This window comes from Salmo salar, chromosome ssa21, assembly GCF_905237065.1.
Source record: "Salmo salar chromosome ssa21, Ssal_v3.1, whole genome shotgun sequence".
NCBI classification, from domain to species: Eukaryota; Metazoa; Chordata; class Actinopteri; order Salmoniformes; family Salmonidae; genus Salmo; species Salmo salar.
This window is the reverse complement of record NC_059462.1, coordinates 23,715,554-23,736,678: the sequence shown is the minus strand read 5'-3', so window position 1 is coordinate 23,736,678 and position 21,125 is coordinate 23,715,554. Positions and strand designations below refer to the sequence as shown.

At 43.6% G+C, this 21,125-nt stretch overlaps 1 protein-coding gene across 1 annotated transcript in view; it reads left to right on the top strand.

Annotated features, from left to right (window-relative positions):
* The window catches only part of LOC106581983 (cytoplasmic protein NCK2-like), a 51,571-nt gene extending 46,550 nt beyond the window's left edge, over positions 1-5,021 (top strand). The window contains exons 3-4 of the mRNA XM_014164596.2: positions 2,429-3,261; positions 3,568-5,021. Coding sequence (XP_014020071.1) covers positions 2,429-3,261; positions 3,568-3,762 — 1,028 coding nt within the window. The 3' untranslated portion in view covers positions 3,763-5,021. The remainder of the gene's footprint in view (positions 1-2,428; positions 3,262-3,567) is intronic.
* The last annotated feature ends 16,104 nt before the right edge of the window (positions 5,022-21,125 follow it).

The following is a 21,125-nucleotide window of genomic DNA, read 5'->3' as shown; positions in this document are numbered from 1 at the left end:
ATGTAAATGTTTTTTTTTATACATTTGCAAAACATTGTCATTATGGGGAATTGTGTGTAGATTGATGAGGGGAAAAAACCATTTAATCAATTTTAGAATAAGGCTGTAACGTAACTAAATGTGGAAAAAGTCAAGGGGTCTGAATACTTTCCGAATGCACTTTATACACACACACACACACACACACACACACACACACACACACACACACACACACACACACACACACACACACACACACACACACACACGAAGATGGGTTTTTCATTCTTAAGTGTCTGTATCAAGAATGGTACACCACCCAAAGAACATCCAGCCAACTTGACAACTGTGGGAAGCATTGGAGTCAACATGGGCCAGCATCCCTATGGAACACATTCGACACCTTGTAGAGTCCATGCCCCGACGAATTGAGGCTGCTCTGAGGCTAAAAGTGAGAGCAACTCAATATTAGGAAGGTGTTTTGTATACTCCATGTGTGATGTATGTTTGTGGTGTCTTATGTCTCCTTCACTGTCGTCACTTCTCAGGCGCTCTGAAAAACACGCCTCTTACATAACCCTTGTTTTACATGGACCTTGACTATTCTATTAAACATTATGGTCTGTTCAATATTTCTGTCTTGTTTGCATTTGCCCATCCCTTTGTCTGTCTTTTTCATTCTCTCTTTCTGTCAGCTCTGCCCTGTGATGTCTGGTCTTCTGTGTTTTATTAACAGCTGCCAAGGGACTCCTCTCCTGCTCCCATCTCCTCTCCTGCTCCCATCTCCTCACCTGCTCCCATCTCCTCACCTGCTCCCATCTCCTCACCTGCTCCCATCTCCTCTCCTGCTCCCATCTCCTCACCTGCTCCCATCTCCTCTCCTGCTCCCATCTCCTCTCCTGCTCCCATCTCCTCTCCTGCTCCTATCTCCTCACCTGCTCCTCTCTCACACAACAAAACAGCAGGAAAGTTTAGTGCCACTCTGTGTGAACCCAATAACTTCCTGAGTTAATTCACACAGTCATCTAAACAGATGTGACCTAGCTCTGTCTACACTGCAACACACACACACACACACTTGTCACTTTTCCCTGTGTTGTGACTAAACAAATGCCAGCATTGGGAATATTTGTGTGCAGTGGGATGTAATTGTGCTTACTTTAGTTCTGCAGTATGTTTGGTTCCATTTGTATTAGTCAGATGTAATTGGTTTGTACAGTAAGAGCTGCCCGGATGTAGATCTGTCTGATGTTATGTTCCAAGCAACCACCATTCAACCACCTGAGCCATGAGACATCTGTATGCCAGTCATCTGTCTCCCTGGGTTCGGCAGCTGAACGCATCAGAACAACTCTTAGTTGGCCCCGGCTAGCGCTCCCACGCGGGTTACGACGGGTAAACAAGCAGCATGGAGGAGACGAGCGCTTTGTTGTTGCTGCCTGCTGTCTTTGTTGTGCAGAAAGAGGCAAGGAGACAGGTAGGAGGAGAGGAACCTTTGATCCCCTGCCTGCCTTGTCAGTCAGTACCACAGCAGAGCCACGCACCAGACACCCTGTCTGCTCCACTTTCCTCCCTAGCCCGCACGCACTAGTTTCAGCCTTTTGATTAGTGGAGACGCAGGTAGCTGAGTGGTGCTGAACACCTGGTTTAATGAGGAGCTGTGAGTTGTGACGAACACACTAACAGTTGTGACCGAGGGAGTGTGTATGTGTCTGTCACTTGGGTGCATTTACTGTATGTGGGTAGAGAGAATTTCTGTGTATGTAGTGTCTGATCTTGTACTGTATCTATGTGATTCAACTATAGTATGTGTGTGCTTGCCCTCTCAGATCTCTGAGGATGAGGTCCTCTATCTTCTATTTTAAGTGTTGACATCTCCACTGGGCCTAGAGTGCAGCCTGCCTGGTCTCCCACTGGAGCCTGCCCTGCCCACACACACAAATCCACTTCGTCTCCTGCTGCCTCATTGACTCAAAGCTTTCTCGGTACCACTGGATTAATGACTTATCAAAGGACTCAAGTGTCTTGGGTTGTAGATATGCGGCAGGGGTGGCAGAGCATTGGGCCAGTAACTGAAAGGAATCCCCGAGCCGACAAGGTGAAAAATCTGTCTGTGCCCTTGAGCAAGGCACTTAACCCGACTTGCTCCTGTCAGCAGCTCTGGATATGAGTGTCTGCTAAATTACAAACATGTAGATGTGAAAGATGTATGTTTAGTGTCTGGCTATACAAGTGTCGTAGTACCAGTTCCTGCCACCTGCGAGACGAAACCTGAAATGCTTTTGATTCAATCCACTGTCAACAACAGACTGTTGTCTTCCACTGGCTGTCTGAAATGAAATAAAATGTCAGGTCATGTTAGCTTAACTTTCTGATGTAGTGATTCTCTTCCTTTCTCCCCATCTCTCTCTCCTCTCTCTCCTCTCTCCTCTCTCCTCTCTCTCAGGACTGGGTAAGGGCAGAAGGAAGCAGAGTGCCCGTGATGCCTCTCCCACACCCAGCACGGATGCAGAGTACCCTTCCAATGGGAGTGGGGGAGGAGGAGGAGGAGGAGGAGGAGGTGGAGGCGGTGCCGAACGCATCTACGACCTCACCATCCTGGCCGTTGTCAAGTTCTCGTACATGGCGGAGCGCGAGGATGAGCTGACCCTAGCCAAGGGGTCCCGGGTCACGGTGATGGAGAAGTGCAGTGACGGCTGGTGGCGGGGCAGCCAGGGAGGTCGCGTGGGCTGGTTCCCCTCCAACTACGTCCTGGAGGACCCCGCAGAGAGAGAGGGTGAGGGGGGTGGAGGAGGAAGGGACTCCCCAGGTTATCCAGGGCAGGGCAGGGGGGCCACGATGACCAACGGGCGGGCGGGAGGTGGTGGCGGCCGGGATGGAGAAGGAAGTGGTGCGCTCCATCTGGTCCAGACTATTTACCCGTTCAACTCAGTGACGGAGGAAGAGCTGAACTTTGAGAAGGGAGAGGTGATGGAGGTTGTGGAGAAACCAGAGAATGACCCAGAGTGGTGGCGCTGCAGGAACGCCCAAGGCCTGGTGGGCCTAGTGCCTAAGAACTACGTGCTGGTGCTGAATGACGCTGACGGGCCTCCCGGGCTCCCCGCCCTGCCACAGTCACCCCCTGGCTCCTCACAGATCCGCTACGTGGGGCCGGCGATCGTGGGCAAGTTTGCAGGCAGGGACTGGTACTACGGAGGGGTGACCAGACACCAGGCAGAGCTGGTCCTCAACGAGAGGGGGAAGGAGGGGGACTTCCTCATACGGGACAGCGAGTCATCGGTGAGTGGGGGAAGAGAGGATGAAGGGCTGATTGAGGATAGTTGGAGTGGAGGGGGAGAGGAAGAGATTGAGGACAGTGGGAGGAAAGGAGTGTTAAGGGAGCAGAATGGAGGGAAGAATATAATAATATGTTGAAGAATAGGAGAGATCTGCACACATGAACAGCAGAAATATTGCCTGTGGTTTATAAATTAAGCCATGGTGCCCCCTGCTGGTGGATAGTGAGTAGCGGTAGTAAAGTAAAGCATGTTTGTTGGAGACAAATTGGTGAGTAAATGAACTGACTTTCCCTTTTTCTCCCTCTAGCCCAGTGATTTCTCTGTCTCTCTGAAGGCGCCTGGGAAGAACAAGCACTTCAAGGTGCAGTGTTCAGAGGAGGTGTACTGTATCGGCCAGCGCAGGTTCAGCTCCATTGATGAACTGGTGGAACACTACAAGAAAGCCCCCATCTTCACCAGCCAACACGGAGACAAGCTCTACCTGGTCAAACCGCTGCTGTGACACACATACATATACACACATAGGCACTCAGACATGCATATACACACACATACGCACTCCACCAAATGCCCATATCCCAGCAGTCCTCAACATGCTGAACTTGGGGAGATAACTTAGTCTGTTTTAGCCTAGTCACATAGCTGGTCTTGGTTCTGTTTCCTTTCTTTGGTTTTGGGTTTTCTCTGTTTGTTTGGAATTCACACATTTTTGTATCTAATTTAAAACCCTCTCCAGAGGTTCCGATGATTTCTAAAGGAAATAATGACTTCACTAAGTGACCATTGTAAACACCCTCTTTTGCCTTTTCTCCTCTTCTCCACCTTCATCCTCCTCAGAACTGTAGTCATTTTCTTCCACCTCTATCTCCTCTTCATCCCTCTATCATTGAGGAGAAGTAGGAGAGAGAGAATTGAAAAGAGTGGAGAATTTGAATGTCTGTCAATGTACAACACTTACTCTTCTATTCTCTCCAGCTCTACACTACACTTATGGCACATTTCCAGTCAGGATTCACCCGTGTTTTACCCACAAGGCTCAGACTTTTCTGTTTCCCTCAACTCAGGCCGGCACCCGTGTCTTTCTGGGCCATGGCTCCGGCGGACCTGCTCTCATTTGGGGCCAATAACAGGCCACAGGTACTTTTCAGCTGGCATTTACATAAATGGCTAACTGAACTTTAGCACCTTCTGACAAAGCAACTGTTTTGATTATGCAGAGGTTGTTTATTCTGTTCGTCACAAATCTTCATTGTCAGCCCTAGCTATGGAAACATAATTTCCCTAGTATAACATTAGTCTGTATACACTATCTAGTGTAACGCTGGTGTTACAGTCCAAAAGCAGCATTACTGTTTTGCTAGTCTATTGGCTCCAGCTCTACACTACACTTACTGTTCTGATGTTCTATTGGCTCCAGCTCTACACTACTTCTATTTGAGTGTCTCCAGCTCTACACTACACTTACTGTACTTACTCACTCACTTTACTCCCCGGCCCTAGTGCTGTTTTTACCAATGAAGATCAGGTCTTCAGGCGTTTTACTCTCAAAGTTATATACAGTGCATTCGGAAAGTATTCAGACCCCTTGAATTTTCCACATTTTGTTACGTTACAGTATTATTCTAAAATGTATTAAATAATTTTTTCCCCTCATCAATCTACACACAATACCCCCATAATGACAAAGCAAAAACAGGGTTGTAGAAATTGTTGTAAATGTATTAAATATAAAAAACTGAAATCACATTTACATAAGTATTCAGACCCTTTACTCAGTACTTTGTTGAAGCACCTTTGGCAGCGATTACAGCCTTGAGTCTTCTTGGGTATGATGCTACAAGCTTGGCACAGCTGTATTTGGGCAGTTTCTCCCGTTCTTCTCTGCAGATCCTCTCAAGCTCTGTCAGGTTGGATGGGGAGTGTTGCTGCATAGCTATTTTCAGGTCTCTCCAGAGATGTTTGATCGGGTTCAAATCCGGGCTCTGGGTGGGCCACTCAAGGACATTCAGAGACTTGTCCCAAAACCACTCCTGCATTGTCTTGGCTGTGTGCTTAGGGGTCGTTGTCCTGTTGGAAGGTGAACCTTCGCCCCAGTCTGAGGTCCTGATCGCTCTGGAGCAGGTTTTCATCAAGGATCTCTCAGTACTTTGCTCTGTTCATCTTTCCCTTGATGATGACTAGTCTCCCAGTCCCTGCCGCTGAAAAACATCCTCACAGCATGATGCTGCCACCACCATGCTTCACCGTAGGGGTGGTGCCAGGTTTCCTCCAGACATGATGCTTGGAATTCAGGCTAAAGAGTTCAATCTTGGTTTAATCGGACCAGAGAATCTTGTTTCTCATGGTCTGAGAGTCTTTAGGTGCCTTTTGGCAAACTCCAAGCTGGCTGTCATGTGCCTTTTTACTGAGGGGCTTCCATCTGGCCTCTACCATAAAGGCCTGATTGGTGGAGTGCTGCATGGTTCTCCTTCGGGAAGGTTGTCCAATCTCCACAGGAACTCTGGAGCTTTGTCAGAGGGACCATCGGGTCCTTGGTCTCTCCACGACAAATGCTTTTCTCCCCGATTGCTCAGTTTGGCCGGGCGGCCAGCTCTAGGAAGAGTCTGTGGTCCCAAACTTCTTCTATTTAAGAATGATAGAGGCCACTGTGTTCTTGGGGACAATCAATGCTGCAGTAATTTTTTGGTACCCTTCCCCAGATCTGTGCCTCGACACAACCCTGTCTTGGAGCTCTACGGAAAATTCCTTTGACCTCATGGCTTTTTTTTTCCCTCTGACATGCACTGTCAACTGTGGGACCTTATATAGACAGGTGTGTGCCTTTCCAAATCATGTCCAATCAATTGAATTTACCACAGGTGGACTCCAATCAAGTTGTAGAAACATCAAGGATGATCAATGGAAACAGGATGCATCTGAGCTCAATTTTGAGTCTTATAGCAAGGGTCTGAATACTTATGCAATAATGTATTTCTGTTTTTTTATTTGTATTACATTTGCAAACTTTTCTAAAAACCTGTTTTCGCTTTGTCATTATGGGGTATTGTGTGTAGATTGAGGATTTATATATTTGATCAATTTTAGAATAAGGCTGTAACTGAACAAAATGTGAAAGAAGTCAAGGGGTCTGAATACTTTCTGAATGCACTGTATGTGTTTATGTAGCTGATGGCAGGCACTAATTCAAGAGTACTTAGACTGTTTTTATTTACTTTTTGTTCTCTGCGTCTGTTTACCAATGTATCGATCATGGGGTTCTCAGCTTTTATGAGTTGATATATCTGAATGTTATTGAGCATTGTTATTTCATTCTTGTTCCCACTGTATGTATATATTCAGAAGAAGATGAGGTACGTAATATGAATCATTTCGATCCAACCTACGGGACTGTGCCGCTAATGACGCGGTGAGAATTATAATACTTTTGTTCAATAAAAGTTTTTGCAGAATAACTCAAATCATGGGCTGTGTGGCAGCGTCTACGCTTTCTGTCTCAGATGTTGTACTGTGTGACAAGTGGTGATTGCTGCTGGTCTCTGGGAGTGGATGGATACAACATGTTATTATTGTCCCCTGTAGTTACCATCAGAGCCATGTATTTACCTAGTTGGGCCTATAGAGATCCTATTAAATTCCTAATTCTATGGTTGGGCCATTGAGGTTTCTGCATTATGATGCATTTACACGACACTATTACGTTCTATTTCAACCATGTTGGCGCCCCATTAACATTACATGGGAAATATTTAAATCATGCTATGTAACTGCCACTAAGCATTAGGCGATGTATTTTTTTGTCTTGTCTGGACCGCTGGTCTTTTTTTTGGTGCTGTCCGGACTGGCCTTGATTTGTCGTCTATATTTGGCCTTGATTTGACCCAAAAAGACATCTGTGATTGGTTCGGATTGGCCTTGATTTGGCCCAAGTATAGATGTGTATGATTGGTCCAGTATGGTGTTTGCCTTTCATGCCACGACCTGGGTTTGTCTGTCGCTACATTGGTGTCAGAAATGGGTTGGCAGCTATGACCTTGAAACATCATGACTGGTAGCCTAAGCAATATGGTGAAATCTCCTACTAGCCCAGAATTCCACGGATCCTCCTTTTAGATTTGTGGGGAGTACTGTAGTGAACAAGTATAGGCCTACACTTCCCACTTACCGATAGCGATGTCTTTTGCCCATATTTTTTGGGATCATATTTTTTTGGTGCAGTCTGGACCAGCTTTCATTTCATTGTCCAAGGACGTTGATTCTTGGTCCGGACCAAATTGGAACTAATCATAGACATCTGTTTGGTTCAGATTTGGTCCGGTCTGGACTGGCCTTGATTTCAATGTCCATTGTCCACTGTACAGTAAAGACAAGTAGAGTACAGTATTGTATTGTACCCTACTTGACTCTAATGTACTTTACTGAACTAAACTGTACTATACTGTTCTTTACTGTACTGTGTACTGTACTGTAATGTACTCTACTGAATTAAACTGTACTCTACTGTAATCTACTCTACTGAATAAAACTTGACTGTCCTGTACCATACTGTACTGTGCTCTACTGTACTAAACTGCTGTACTGTAATGTGAAGTTCAACCTTGTGAAACAGCCCAGGCATCTATGAATTGTTCAGATTTGGATCTGGTCCGCACCGACCATATTTGTACTTGTATGTGTCGGAGTTCATTTGAATAATACCAGTATGCTTTAGAAGTGTTTGTTTTTACGTTTACATTTTGGTCATTCAGCAGACACTCTAATCCAGAGCGACTGACAGTCATAGCGTTCAACCAAGGTATATAAACATATCACAGTCATAGCAAGAAAAAATACAAATGTGTAACCATTACTGAGAATGTTATTGTAGGTGAAGTGGCCTGATGGTTTATTCTGTAGGTTGGACTACTTTGAACATCATCGCTGACAGTTTTAAAGCTTTTGAAAATGCTAACGTAAGTCCATGTGACAGATGGGAGCAATAATAAATATTCTGTTGCACTCTTCAGTTGGCTCTTCTATATTATTGTCATGTGACGCTTCCTTCATTGAGAATGCATGTGCAGTCAATTTCTCCATAGAATCATGACTGAAAAATACAAACTTCAGCAATAAAAAAAAAACGTCCCTTTTTCAGGACCCTGTCTTTCAAAGATAATTCGTAAAAATCCAAATAACTTCACAGATCTTCATTGTATAGGGTTAAACACTGTTTCCCATGCTTGTTCAATGCACCATAAACAATTAATGAACACACACCTGTGGAACGGTCGTTAAGACACAAACAGCTTACAGACGGTAGGCAATTAAGGTCACAATTATGAAAACTTAGGACACTAAAGAGGCCTTTCTACTGACTCTGAAAAACACCAAAAGAAATATGCCCAAGGTCCCTGCTCATCTGCGTGAACATGCTTTAGGTATGCTGCAAGGAGGCATGAGGGCTGCAGATGTGGCCAGGGCAATAAATTGCAATGTCTGTACTGTGAGATGCCTAAGACAGGGAGACAGGACGGACAGCTGATCGTCCTCGCAGTGGCAGACCACGTGTAACAACACCTGCACAGGATCGGTACATCCGAACATCACACTTGTGGGACAGGTACAAGATGGCAACAACAACTTCCTGAGTTACACCAGGAACGCACAATCCCATCAGTGCTCAGACTGTCCGCAATAGGCTGAGAGAGGCTGGACTGCGGGCTTGTAGGCCTGTTGTAAGGTAGGTCCTCACCAGACATCACCGGCAACAATGTCGCCTATGGACACATTCACATGTCTGTTAAACTTGTTCAGTTTATGTCTCAGTTGTTGAATCTTATGTTCATAGAAATATTTACACACGTTAAGTATTTACACACAACATCCAGAAAATTACTGATTTTGCTTACTGGTGAATCAGATTATAGCAATATAAAAAAGGATAGGTTGGCTGAACTCTAAATACATGGCTCTGGTTATCATCATAGATCTGTCTGGCTGTTTAAATGCAGTCTGGCTGGCTGCCGATTGACTCAGGCCAATCGATAATGGACTGACACTGTCTGCCACGGATCAACATGCAGCTTGACTGATTGATTGGACTCGCTTTGCCTCAGTCTGATCAGAGTATATGACTAATACTGTAGCTCCCTCACAGACACGGTGTCAGCCCCCATCATCAGTACAAATTATGTTGATGATTGTGAAAGGGTAAATGAACAGACTAGACAACCTTTTTCTACACTGACACCCACAACCTTGTCAGACATGGATTAAGGGTTTGCTAGTTGTCAACATGGGGTGAAATTGAAGCTTCCTTTCAAAAACAAAACGTTACTGTAACAACAGCAGGTACTCTCACTACAGCAGGTAAATCCCCACATTAAGAGAAAGTGGGGGAGAGGATGGTGGAAGGAGGAGGGGGAGGAGAGGAGAGGATGGTGGAAGGAGAGAAGGATAGAGGATGGTGGAAGGGAAGGAGAGGATGGTGGGAGGAGGGAAGGAGAGAGGATGGTGGGAGGAGAGAAGGAGAGGATGGTGGACGGGGAGAAGGATAGAGGATGGTGGGAGGAGAGAAGGAGAGGATGGTGGATGGGGGAGAGAGGATGGTGGAAGGAGGAGAGGGGAAGGAGAATGAGAGGATGGTGGAAGGAGGAGAGGAAGGAGAGAAAGAGAGGATGGTGGAAGGGAGTGGAGGAGCGAAGGAGAGGATGGTGGAAGGAGGAGGAGAGGATAGGAGGAGAGGATGGGGAGGGGAGGAGAAAGGATGGTGGAAGGAGAAGGGGGAGGAGAGGATGAGTGAGACGGAGGGGATGTGAGAAGGCAAGGGATGAAAGAAGAGGATGAACGACGAGGAGAAGAGAGAAGAGGATTGTGGATCAGAAAACGGTAGAAGGCAGGAAATAAGAGGACGTAATGTTCCCTACCCCTGAATCTCCCATAGAGGGCACTGGTCCTTTATCTGAAAGAGATTTCTTCCTATGGAAAAGCTCTAAAATGTCTAAAGTTTCCTATTAACTTACTTTATTAACTTCCATGTCATACTGATCTATAAACACATGATCCATACATTAGATTAGAGGGTGCTGGTGAAGGGTAAAGCAAAAAGGACATTCATTACAGAAAGTCCAGTACACTGGTCTCTGAGACAGCCAAACTTTGTTAATCCTGATGAATACATGATCCATTGGTAATGACCTGTCTAATGGAGTTAAGGACAGACGTGAATTGAATTTTATTTCATTCAGGTTTGCTATGAGAGGTGGAGAGGTGATTGGCAGTCTAGTGTTATTGCTGCAGTGTGGAACAGGAGTATCTGCTGAGTAAGGGAGTGTGTTGTGTTAGTCCTTGCAGCTTGATCTCTAGGGGAAAGGCTTGGCCAGACAGACTGTTCACATTACACTGAGCAAATCCTTCACCAGCAAAACATCACACAGTGGCTGTCTGGTGAGGAGGAGTGGGTGAAACAAACACACAAATGATACAGGCCCTGAGTTGTGTGAATGTGTGTAACGGTGGCGGTTGATGCTGTTTAAGATGAGGGAGGATGATCATCTTTTTTGTGAGCATGGCCTTATTTCTATTACAGCATATTGGATGACTGTCATTCATATTCCATTCACCCAGTTAAATGTAACAGCGATAGGTTTAGGCTACTACATGATATAAACATTTTCCCTATAGCCATCATGAGGTTGCTACAACAGGTTGAGAGAGAAATTTGAGTAATCAAGGTGACAGAGTGACACATTCAATACCACCTTGCACACTCTTGCCTGCATCTAGCTGATCTAAGTTTTAATTATTAGTCCGACAGTTACAAATTAGAGTTTATATTGGACAAATTCAGGTACGTTTATCCCCGTTTTGTTCCGTTTTCTCTGTTTAAGAAACTTTTTTCCACAGAACTGGTGGAATGAATACACCCTTGATCACACGCAAATACAGAGTTAGCAGCCACATACAAACAGCATGATCATCTTGCTTGTTGTATATATAGCTAATTCCTTCTCGCATCTACACTCTCTACTCCTCTCAACTTTCTAGAGTTTTCCCCCTTAGTTAACACTATCAACGTTTCCCTTTACTGTGGCAATTATGATCGAATCAATGCAATATTAGCCACTTTCAGTGCAACATACCGAAACAAAACAAACTATGCAAGACTTATTATGCAAAACAAACTACTCAAGAGATTTTATTGAAGGCAGAGCGCATCGGAGTAGTATTCTATTGCGGCATAACCAATCAGAGCTGCAGTAGGCTTATATGCAAATAGGTCATTGCTATATATGGATCTGTTCCATTTACTCTGAACTGGACTGTTTACAGCATAAGCGGTCTTGAGTAGATGCGCTTGTTTTGAGATCAAAGCGAGATCTGCATGTAGCCATGTGTGCACATTTTGTTAATAGTTTTGTTAGTGAGTTATTAGCCCAGTTATAGATCATTTGTATTCAACAATAAGGCAGTGTTTGCTTCCTATAAGAGTACAAAACGTGTACATTTCTAGACTTCTTTGAAAAGAAAGTCAGATAAAGATGTTTTTTTTTGTCTTAAAGGGGCAGTGTTTTATTTTGAGACAGGCTTGAATAAGCTAAGTAGCAAATAGGCAGGGGGTAGCATAATTTGTCTGATTCTCTGTAATAATGGTATGGGAATAATAATGCATTTTATTTGTATTTATTACGTGGTTTCTTGCATCAAACAACAAAACAAAATGTTCAGTTACCTCGTCTGAAGGACAAGTGGATAAACAGGTTAATGTCAAGCCCTGCGTGTTGTTTTTTTCAAAAGTCTAATGGAATGTGGGCTACATTGAACACCACACATTGGCTGCTACTGTAGGCTGAATGATAGAACTGTTATTTCCATGTTAAAATGTTATGGGATGCATTTTCTCCATTGTTTTTGATGGTAGAGAACTCAGATAGGCATACATTAGGATCAAATAGCCACAGTAGCCTACTTGGCCACTATTAAAACTGTTACTTAAAGAGGGTACAGCCTCAGTGTACACAGTAATCGTGTGCTGGATGTTGCACAGAATTTTCACAACGTTCAAGTTTGTGCTGAGCCGACCAGAAATTTGCTCAGTGCGGAAGAAAATTAGAGGGAACATTGGTGAGCGGCCTCAATTTTTATTTTTAAGAGACTGGGTCTTTGTATTGCCCCCCTGACTCCTGCTTCAGAATTAGAGATCAGTCCCTCTTTTTGTGTGTCTGACAGTTTGACATTTATACATGAGTAATTAAAACATGATACTAATGGATATTTCAGTAGTTCATATAAAGTTTGATATATCTTTATTAAAATGCTATCAAAACCAGGAATTTTCCCCATCTGAAAAGAATAAATTGCCAGCCATAGTTTGTCATGTGTAATTAGGACATCACAAAAATAATTGGGTGTCGCAAATGGTTTAACATGATTTTTGGGGAGAAGGATGTCACAAAACTTATCGTCAAGTGAGTTTGAAAGAACTTGACGAGAACATTTGTTTAAAATGTTTTACTTCCTCATTGAAAATCTCTGTTGGTGAGAAGGATATCTCCATTGTTTGTAACAATTTTTTGTAGGTTATTTTTGGTCACGTTTCTATATTGAAGATTTAGGAAAAACGTGGTGAATTTTTTGCCGTTCTTCATCGGATTTGCTCTGTTTTTTCGATAAATGAAACCCGATCTTTTATGAATAAGTTCCTCAAACTCCTTTTTTTTGTGTCTAGTTTATCCACTGCTTCTGTAGTACATTTATCTACACCATTGATGTGTAATGTTAGATATCCTATTTCTACTGTGTCTTTTCTCTGTTGACCGTTTTTGTTTTTGGGATGAAATTGAATTGAATGGCCTCCAAAGGCACACTTACAGGCATCCAATATGATAAGTGGGTCCGCTGAACCTGTATTGTGCAAGAAAAGTCTTATGAATTCCTTAGATTTTATTTAGTGTCAGTCAATAAATCCTGGTCAAATATCCCCGCCCTCGTGGAATGTCTGTCATACTTACATGGAGGGCTATAAGCTGTTGTTCTGATAGCATTCGATCCTCAATCCATACTCTTTTCACTTTTGGCACCATAGAAAAGGATACCAGAAAATAATCAATTTGACTAGCTTGATTAAGCCTCCTGAAAATGTATCTTTAGAGACATAGGTTTTTAAGCCTCCAAATATCCATCGATTCCAAATGTCCTTAATATTCGTAATCTCTGAGCACCAGAGGGTGATAGTTGGTAGTATGATTGCCTTTACGTTCCATTGACGTACTTCAAATTGTATTGTAGTCCCCAATCATTATAATAGAGTTATTTGTATCTTGGAGACCAATTGTATTATTATAAATGTTTTTGAAGAATCATCAGCTGTGTATTCAGCTCCCATACCCATCCCAACCACTGCGGAGTGAATGTCAGTACTATGTGTCCATACTCTGTGCAGTCAACTACTATAATTAGTGTTTGTGAAGTAAATATAGTATTTCTTATTAAAGTGTCCTGTCTAGGGCTGGTTCTGAGACAGATGAAACACTTCTAAAGTATAGGCCTATATTGATCATTTGTCCTGGCCAGCGTGATAGGCCTACCTCTTGTTTTCTTTTTTTTGCAGAAGGAAAGGAAGAAGTTAGCCCTCTCAGGGTCAATAATGTAGTGGGGTAATATTTGATATGTAAGATATTATATATACCTCACATGTGACTCGTAATAACACTAAGCAATTAGTACATTACATGAATCATCTTTATCTGACTCCATTTAACATTATACAAGGCATACGTTTAAGCTACAAAACATTAACAAGCATTACAAGGCATTATTCTAAGCATGGTCAGAGAGAGATGGAGACAAAGAAACCATGGCTTGAGCCATAGCTCATATGAGAGAGAGAGAGAGAGAGAGAGAGAGAGAGAGAGAGAGAGAGAGAATTAAAGAAAGAAAGAGTATCTCTCACCACAGCAGTTCAGGAACAAAAAAGAGAGAGAGGCAATGAAGACCGTTTTATAACATCTAAGTTGTAAGGGATTCAAAATCTGAGTTGTTGACCAATCGCATTACTGTAAAGTTAACCTCCAATCAAATATCAGATATACAGACCTGTAAAGACAACAGGTGTGACAGTGGAGGTTGTATAGCAACACAGAGAATGCTGAATACCTAAGACAAGATTTCTGTTGACATCGTTGGATATTTTCTTCATCTGCTTAGACAGTTTCTTATTGCCAGTGCAAATTGTCTCTAAACTCACGTTAGTCGAGTCAGCAGCTACTTGGTCTATGGCCACGTTGTTTTGTTATTTTTGTTTCTCTATTTCTTGATCTAGTATTTGCCATAACATGCAGTTGCCAACATAACGTTTCAGTTATTTCTTAACTTTAGAGTCAAGTTCTTTCCTATTTAAGAGGCATATTTTAGTAAAGAGAGGGAATGCTAAACGGATCACCTTCACCTGACTATCTCATGGTCGCCACTCGCCATCTCTGTACAAATGCTTCTTGCAATGTGTCCAAAAGCCTAATAAAACAGTTCAATGAATCATTAAAGAGTTATTTAACACCAATTTAAATACCAGCCAAGCACTCAAAGCCTTGAATGAAGACTATGATTCATTGATTAGTATCATCAGGCAGGCTACTGCTTGGCTGGAGTTAAAGACTGCAGCCCACCAGCCCTGGCAGGGTTAGTTTGAGCAACGTTGGTCTGAACTTCTAAACAATGGCTCTGTCTAAGTCTCAGGCTGACATCCTGGTGCCAGCCTCTCCTAAAGGCAGTAAACAGTCTTCTGACAGACCAGATAGAAGAGAGAAATGGCAGGATGCTTAGTTTCCTATCTATTCTCTCATGATCCGTGCCAGTCTCTGTGTGTATGTCTGGTCTCTGTGTCTCACCCAGTCTGTTGGCTCTTTCTCTTTCCCCACAAAGTAAATAAACAGATTCATAAATCTGTTGAATCTTCCAATACTGCAGTCGGCTGGTGTCAAAGGCCCGTCTGGATACAAAGTGTGAAGAGTTCTGGACTGGCTGTGTATGTCACGCCCTGATCCGTTTCACCTGTCCTTGGGCTTGTCTCCACCGCCCATTTTCTCCATTACCCCCTGGGTACTTATACCTGTGTTCTGTGTTTGTCTGTTGCCAGTTCGTTTTGTTCCGTCAAGCCTACCAGCGTTTTTCCCTCTGTTCCTGTCTATTGATTCTTCCTGTTTTTCCCGGTTTTGACCTTTTCTGCCTGACCTGACCCTGAGCCTGCCTGCAGTCCTGTACCTTTGCCCCACTACTCTGGATTACCGATCTCTGCCTGACCTGACCCTGAGCCTGCCTGTCGTCCTGTACCATTGCCCCACTACTGTGGATTACCGATCTCTGCCTGACCTGACCCTGAGCCTGCCTGTCGTCCTGTACCATTGCCCCACTACTGTGGATTACCGATCTCTGCCTGACCTGACCCTGAGCCTGCCTGTCGTCCTGTACCATTGCCCCACTACTCTGGATTATCAACCCCTGCCTGCCTTTGATCTGTCGTTTGCCTGCCCCTGTTGCTGTAATAAACATAGTTACTTCAACACAGTCTGCATTTAGGTCTTACCTGAAATGTGATAGTGTACTCTCTCTCTCTTTGACACACTCACAGTCTATTGTCTTTCTCTCTCTGTCTCAAATTCAGATTGCTTTATTGGCATGACATACAATTTGTAGATATTGCCAAAGCAGTATAGTGGTACAGCAATTCAGTAAATACAGTACAATGCAATGAGGATAATGAAATACAGTTATTTTCAGTAGCAATAATAATAGTACATATAATCATCATCATCAATTCAAAACAAAAAGGAGATGATTGTGGACTACAGGAAAAAGAGGACCGAGCACGCCCCCATTCTCATCTACGGGGCTGTAGTGGAGCAGGTTGAGAGCTTCAAGTTCCTTAGTGTCCACATCACCAACAAACTAACATGGTACAAACACACCAAGACAGTCATGAAGAGGGCACAACAAAACCTATTCCCCCTCAGGAGACTGAAAAGATTTGGCATGGGTCCTCAGTTCCTCAAAAGGTTCTACAGCTGCACTATCGAGGGCATCCTGACTGTTTTCATCACTGCCTGGTATGGCAACTGCTCGGCCTCCGACCACAAGGCACTACAGAGGGTAGTGCGAATGGCCCAGTACATCACTGGGGCTAAGCTTCCTGCCATCCAGGACATCTATATCAGGCAGTGTCAGAGGAAGGCCCTAAAAATTGTCAAAGACTCCAGCCACCCCAGTCATAGACTGTTCTCTCTGCTATCGCACGGCAAGCGGTACCGGAGCACCAAGTCTAGGTCCAAGAGTCTTCTAAACAGCTTCTACCCCCAAGCCATAAGACTCCTGAACATCTAGTCAAATGGCTACCCAGACTATTTGCAGTGCCGCCTCTCTCCTCCCCTCTCCACACCACTGCCACTCTCTGTTGTCATCTATGCATGGTCACTTTAATAACTATACCTACATGTACATACTACCTCAACTAACCGGTGCCCCCGCACATTGACTCTGTATCGGTACCCCCCTGTATATAGTCTAGCTATTGTTATTTTACTGCTGCACTTTAATTAATTGTTACTTTTATCTCTTATTCTTATCCATATTATTTTGAAACTGCACTGTTGGTTGGGGGCTTGTAAGTAAGCATGTCACTGTAAGGTCTATATACCTGTTGTATTCAGCGCATGTGACAAATACAATTTGATAGGATTTGATTTGAATCATGTATACAATCTTCGGTCATTAATTAAATAGAAATATGATTATAAAAAGAAAAAGAAAGAATGGTTAATAAATAAACAACAAAATGTACATGGATGATGGCTACACTATGTATTACTTGTAAGTTATATACAATGTAAATACTTCAGGGAATTAATGGTTATGGGATATCCCTCAGGCTATGGCAATCATATACATATCTGGCAGTAATATTTGCTTTGCAGGCTTTTTCTTTTCAGTGCATTCACTCCCTCTCCCTTCTGTCTTTCTTCTCTCTCTCTCTCCCACTCTCTGACACACTCACTGTCTATTGTCTCTATTTTCTCTCTCTCTCCCTCTCTCTCTCAATTCAATTTGCTTTATTGGAATGACATAACAGTGTAACAAGCTTACTTTGGAGATTTACAATATTACCATAATAATGGGATGTCAATGGGACAACAGTAACAACAATAATCAAGGGTCAAAATAACCACATGTTGAACAATAAGCATAGAGGACATGTGCAGGTTGGTTGGTCTGTCAGACACTGTCCCTCATCTTATGGCAGGCAGGAATGTAGTGCGCTGCCAAGCCACAGCTCTCTGCGTCCTCCCTCAACAGGACGGGTAGCCTATTCTCATCAGAGAGGTCTTGAAACCTTGAATAATCATTTACATGTTTGACATTTTGTCAGGAAATGTTCTCTCTCTCTCTCTCTCTCTCTCCCCCCTATCTCTCGTCCAGTCATATGGCTGCAAAGAAAGACCTAGTTAAGCTGCAGCTGGCCCAGAACAGAGCGGTGCATCTTGTTCCTCATTTTAATCAGAGGGCTTTTTTTTTTTTGAGGAAAGACTGACTGCATCACTTCTTGTTTTTATAAGAAACATGAATGTGTTGGAAATTCAAAATTGTTTGCATAGTCAACTTACACACAGCACTGACACACACACTTACCCCACCAGACATGCCAGCAAGGGTCTTTTCACAGTCCCCAGGTCGGGAACAAATTCAAGAAAACATACAGTGTTATACAGAGCCATGATTGCAGGGAACTCCCTTCCATATCAAAAAACACATAAAGCCACACCTCCAGACACAAGGCCTCTCCCCCATATGACCTACTTGTTGTGTGTTGTGTGTATGTACTGACATGTATGTGGAACTGATAGACACACACACACACACACACACACACACACACACACACACACACACACACACACACACACACACACACACACACACTACATGTTAATGTTTTTAAATATACAGTGCAATCGAAAAGTATTCAGACCCTTTGACTTTTTCCATTTCGTTACATTACAGTCTTGTTCTAAAATTGATTTTTCATCAATCTACACACAATACCCCACAAGGACAAAGCAAAAACCGTTTTTTTTTAAACATTTCTGCAAATTTATATAAAAACAACTCCAGATTTACATAAGTATTTAGACCCTTTACTCAGTACAGTGTTGAAGCACCTTTGGCAGCTATTACAGCATCGAGTCTTGGGTATGACACTACCAGCTTGGCACACCTGTATTTTGGGAGTTTCTCCCATTCTTCTCTGCAGATCCTCTCAAGCTCTGTCAGGTTGGATGGGGAGCGTCGCTGCACAGCTATTTTCAGATCTCTCCAGAGATCTTCAGTTAGGATGAAGTCCGGGCTCTGGCTGGGCCACTAAAGAACATTCAGAGACTTGTCCCGAAGCTACTCCTGTTGGAAGGTGAACCTTTGCCCCAGTCTGAGGTCCTGAGCGCTCTGGAGTAGGTTTTCATCAAGGACCTCTCTGTACTTTGCTCTGTTTATCTTTCCATCGAACCTGACTAGTCTCCCAGTCCCTGCCTTTGAAAAACATTCCCACAGCATGATGCTGCCACCACCATGCTTCAACGTAGGGATGGTGCCAGGTTTCCTCCAGACGTGACACTTGGCATTCAGCCCAAAGAGAATTAATCATGTTTTATTCAGACCAGAGAATCTTGTTTCTCATGGTCTGAGAGTCTTTACATGTCTTTTGGCAAACTCCAAGCAGGCTGTCATTTGTCTTTTACTGAGGAGTGGCTTCAGTCTGGCCACTTTACCATAAAGGTCTGATTGGTAGAGTGCTGCAGAGATTGTTGTCCTTCTGGAAGGTTGTCCCATCTCCACATAGGAACTCTGGGACTCTGTCAGCGTGACCATCGGGTTCTTGGTCACCTTCATGACCAAGGCCCTTCCGATTACTCAGTTTGGCCAGGTGGCCAGCTCTAGGAAGAGTCTTGGTGGTTCCAAACTTCTTCCATTTAAAAATTATGGAGGCCACTGTGTTCTTCCTCTCTCTGAGGAGGTACACTGTATTTGATGCATCATAAACAAAGACAAAAATAAATCCTATAGATTCAGCCTCGTCTGTGTGTCTCAATGTTGGTCTGCTTCACACTCCTGGGATTCCTCAGTTTCACAGGTAGGCGAACGCCTCTGAGTCTCCCGCTCATAGAGTGTCCTTTTGATAGAACAACACTGAACTTTGACTTCCGTTTGACTCTTTCCGTTTCCCATCTCTCTCTCTTAACCAGGAGCAGAAGAGATGGTGAGTGCCACAGAGGAAGGCAAAGGTGAACCAAGAAAGAATCAGCAAAGAGAGAAAATGAAGATGATGGATGGATATGTTTGATTGATTTGTTGATTGCTTGCTTGCTAGACTGATTGATACATTTTTCCCCAGGCAGGGCGAAATGTGAAATGCCCAACTTAACAGGCTGGATGCAGGAGCTGACGGCCCAGGCCGGTTACGACCGGATCCAGGACCTGGCCAGAACCTACTGGGCCCACTTATAGCCAGCAACCTGGGTTACCACAGCCCAGACCAAGACACAGCAGAATCTGCAAAATAAAGTTTGGGTCAAACAAAATCCTTAGAGAATATTTCAAATCACCACCTTTTCACCATTGTCTGACCATTGCATTGATAAAACTATACCCTGGGAATGTTTAGGATCAAGCATGCATGAACACACAGTTGATGCTATAAATCTTGTTAAAACAAATTGATGTTTGATAAAAAAATTCTTTGTTATTTAGTCAAAGCAGAAAAGTTTGCAAAGTAATTATCTTTGAACAGTTTGATTCTCATACATTCAGATTTGTACATCAGAAACCTGACTTTTTGATGTAAAAAGTCTGATCATGGCATGGCTTTGATGAAGTCTAATTTCACAGTGTTGATTGAGTTGGTTAGAGAGTAATACTGGTGGACAGCAGGGGGGAGACAGGTGCTGCTGTGTCCCTCTAGGCTTCTGAGAGGAACGGAGAACTGAAATACAGTTTGTTGGACATCTGCCACCTATATCCTATCTTGGCCCAGCCTTGCAGAGTTACAGAGATGGAAGGAGAGACAGAAGGAGATGGAGTTGGACCGGGCTAAAGCCGAATCATTCAAACTTAATGTCATCCTTAACCTCCCCCCATCTGCCTTGAAGTAATCACTGCTCCAACACACTAGATCAGTAGTTCAAGTGAAAAAAGTAAAGAAGTGAAGTGCTCAGTGAATGTAATTGGAACAGGGCCCTATTCTGTGGACAATGACAAACTTGACCTCTGTAAAACAATAAAGAAATCCCTTTAATCGCCCTGCTCCAGACAAAACACATTTGTTTTGGTTGTGTTGATGAATGATGATGAAAGCACACAGCAGATACAGGAGATTTGAATACTGATTTGAAGTAGTCATTTTTGCCCCTGCACAGATATGAAAATGGTTTGATTTGCATGTCATTCATGTATATAATCCAACCTCGATACATCACACCTGTGATCGCTGACCTTCCAGTGACCCCTCCTTCCCAAGTCATTTTCTGAAGTTATTCCCAACTGTTCCCAGTGTTATTCCAGAATGCACAGGCCCTGGGTCCATATACAACAGAGCTCCTCATCAGAAGACTACTTTCCCAACTCTGTTGTGATACGGTACTACAGCAGAAATCCTCTCTGCTCCTCTGCCACAACACTGAATCTCATTTCATGGTGCAGTGTACTGGGAACGGAGCGGAGTTCTCACCCCCCCGGAGCGAAGCTGCTGTGTCCCCCAAGCTTTACTGTTCTTCGGGAGGCAAGTGCTGTGGTTGGACGGAGACTTGAGGCAAATCCAATGTCAGGTTGAGGTTTGATGTGAAGAAAGGAGCG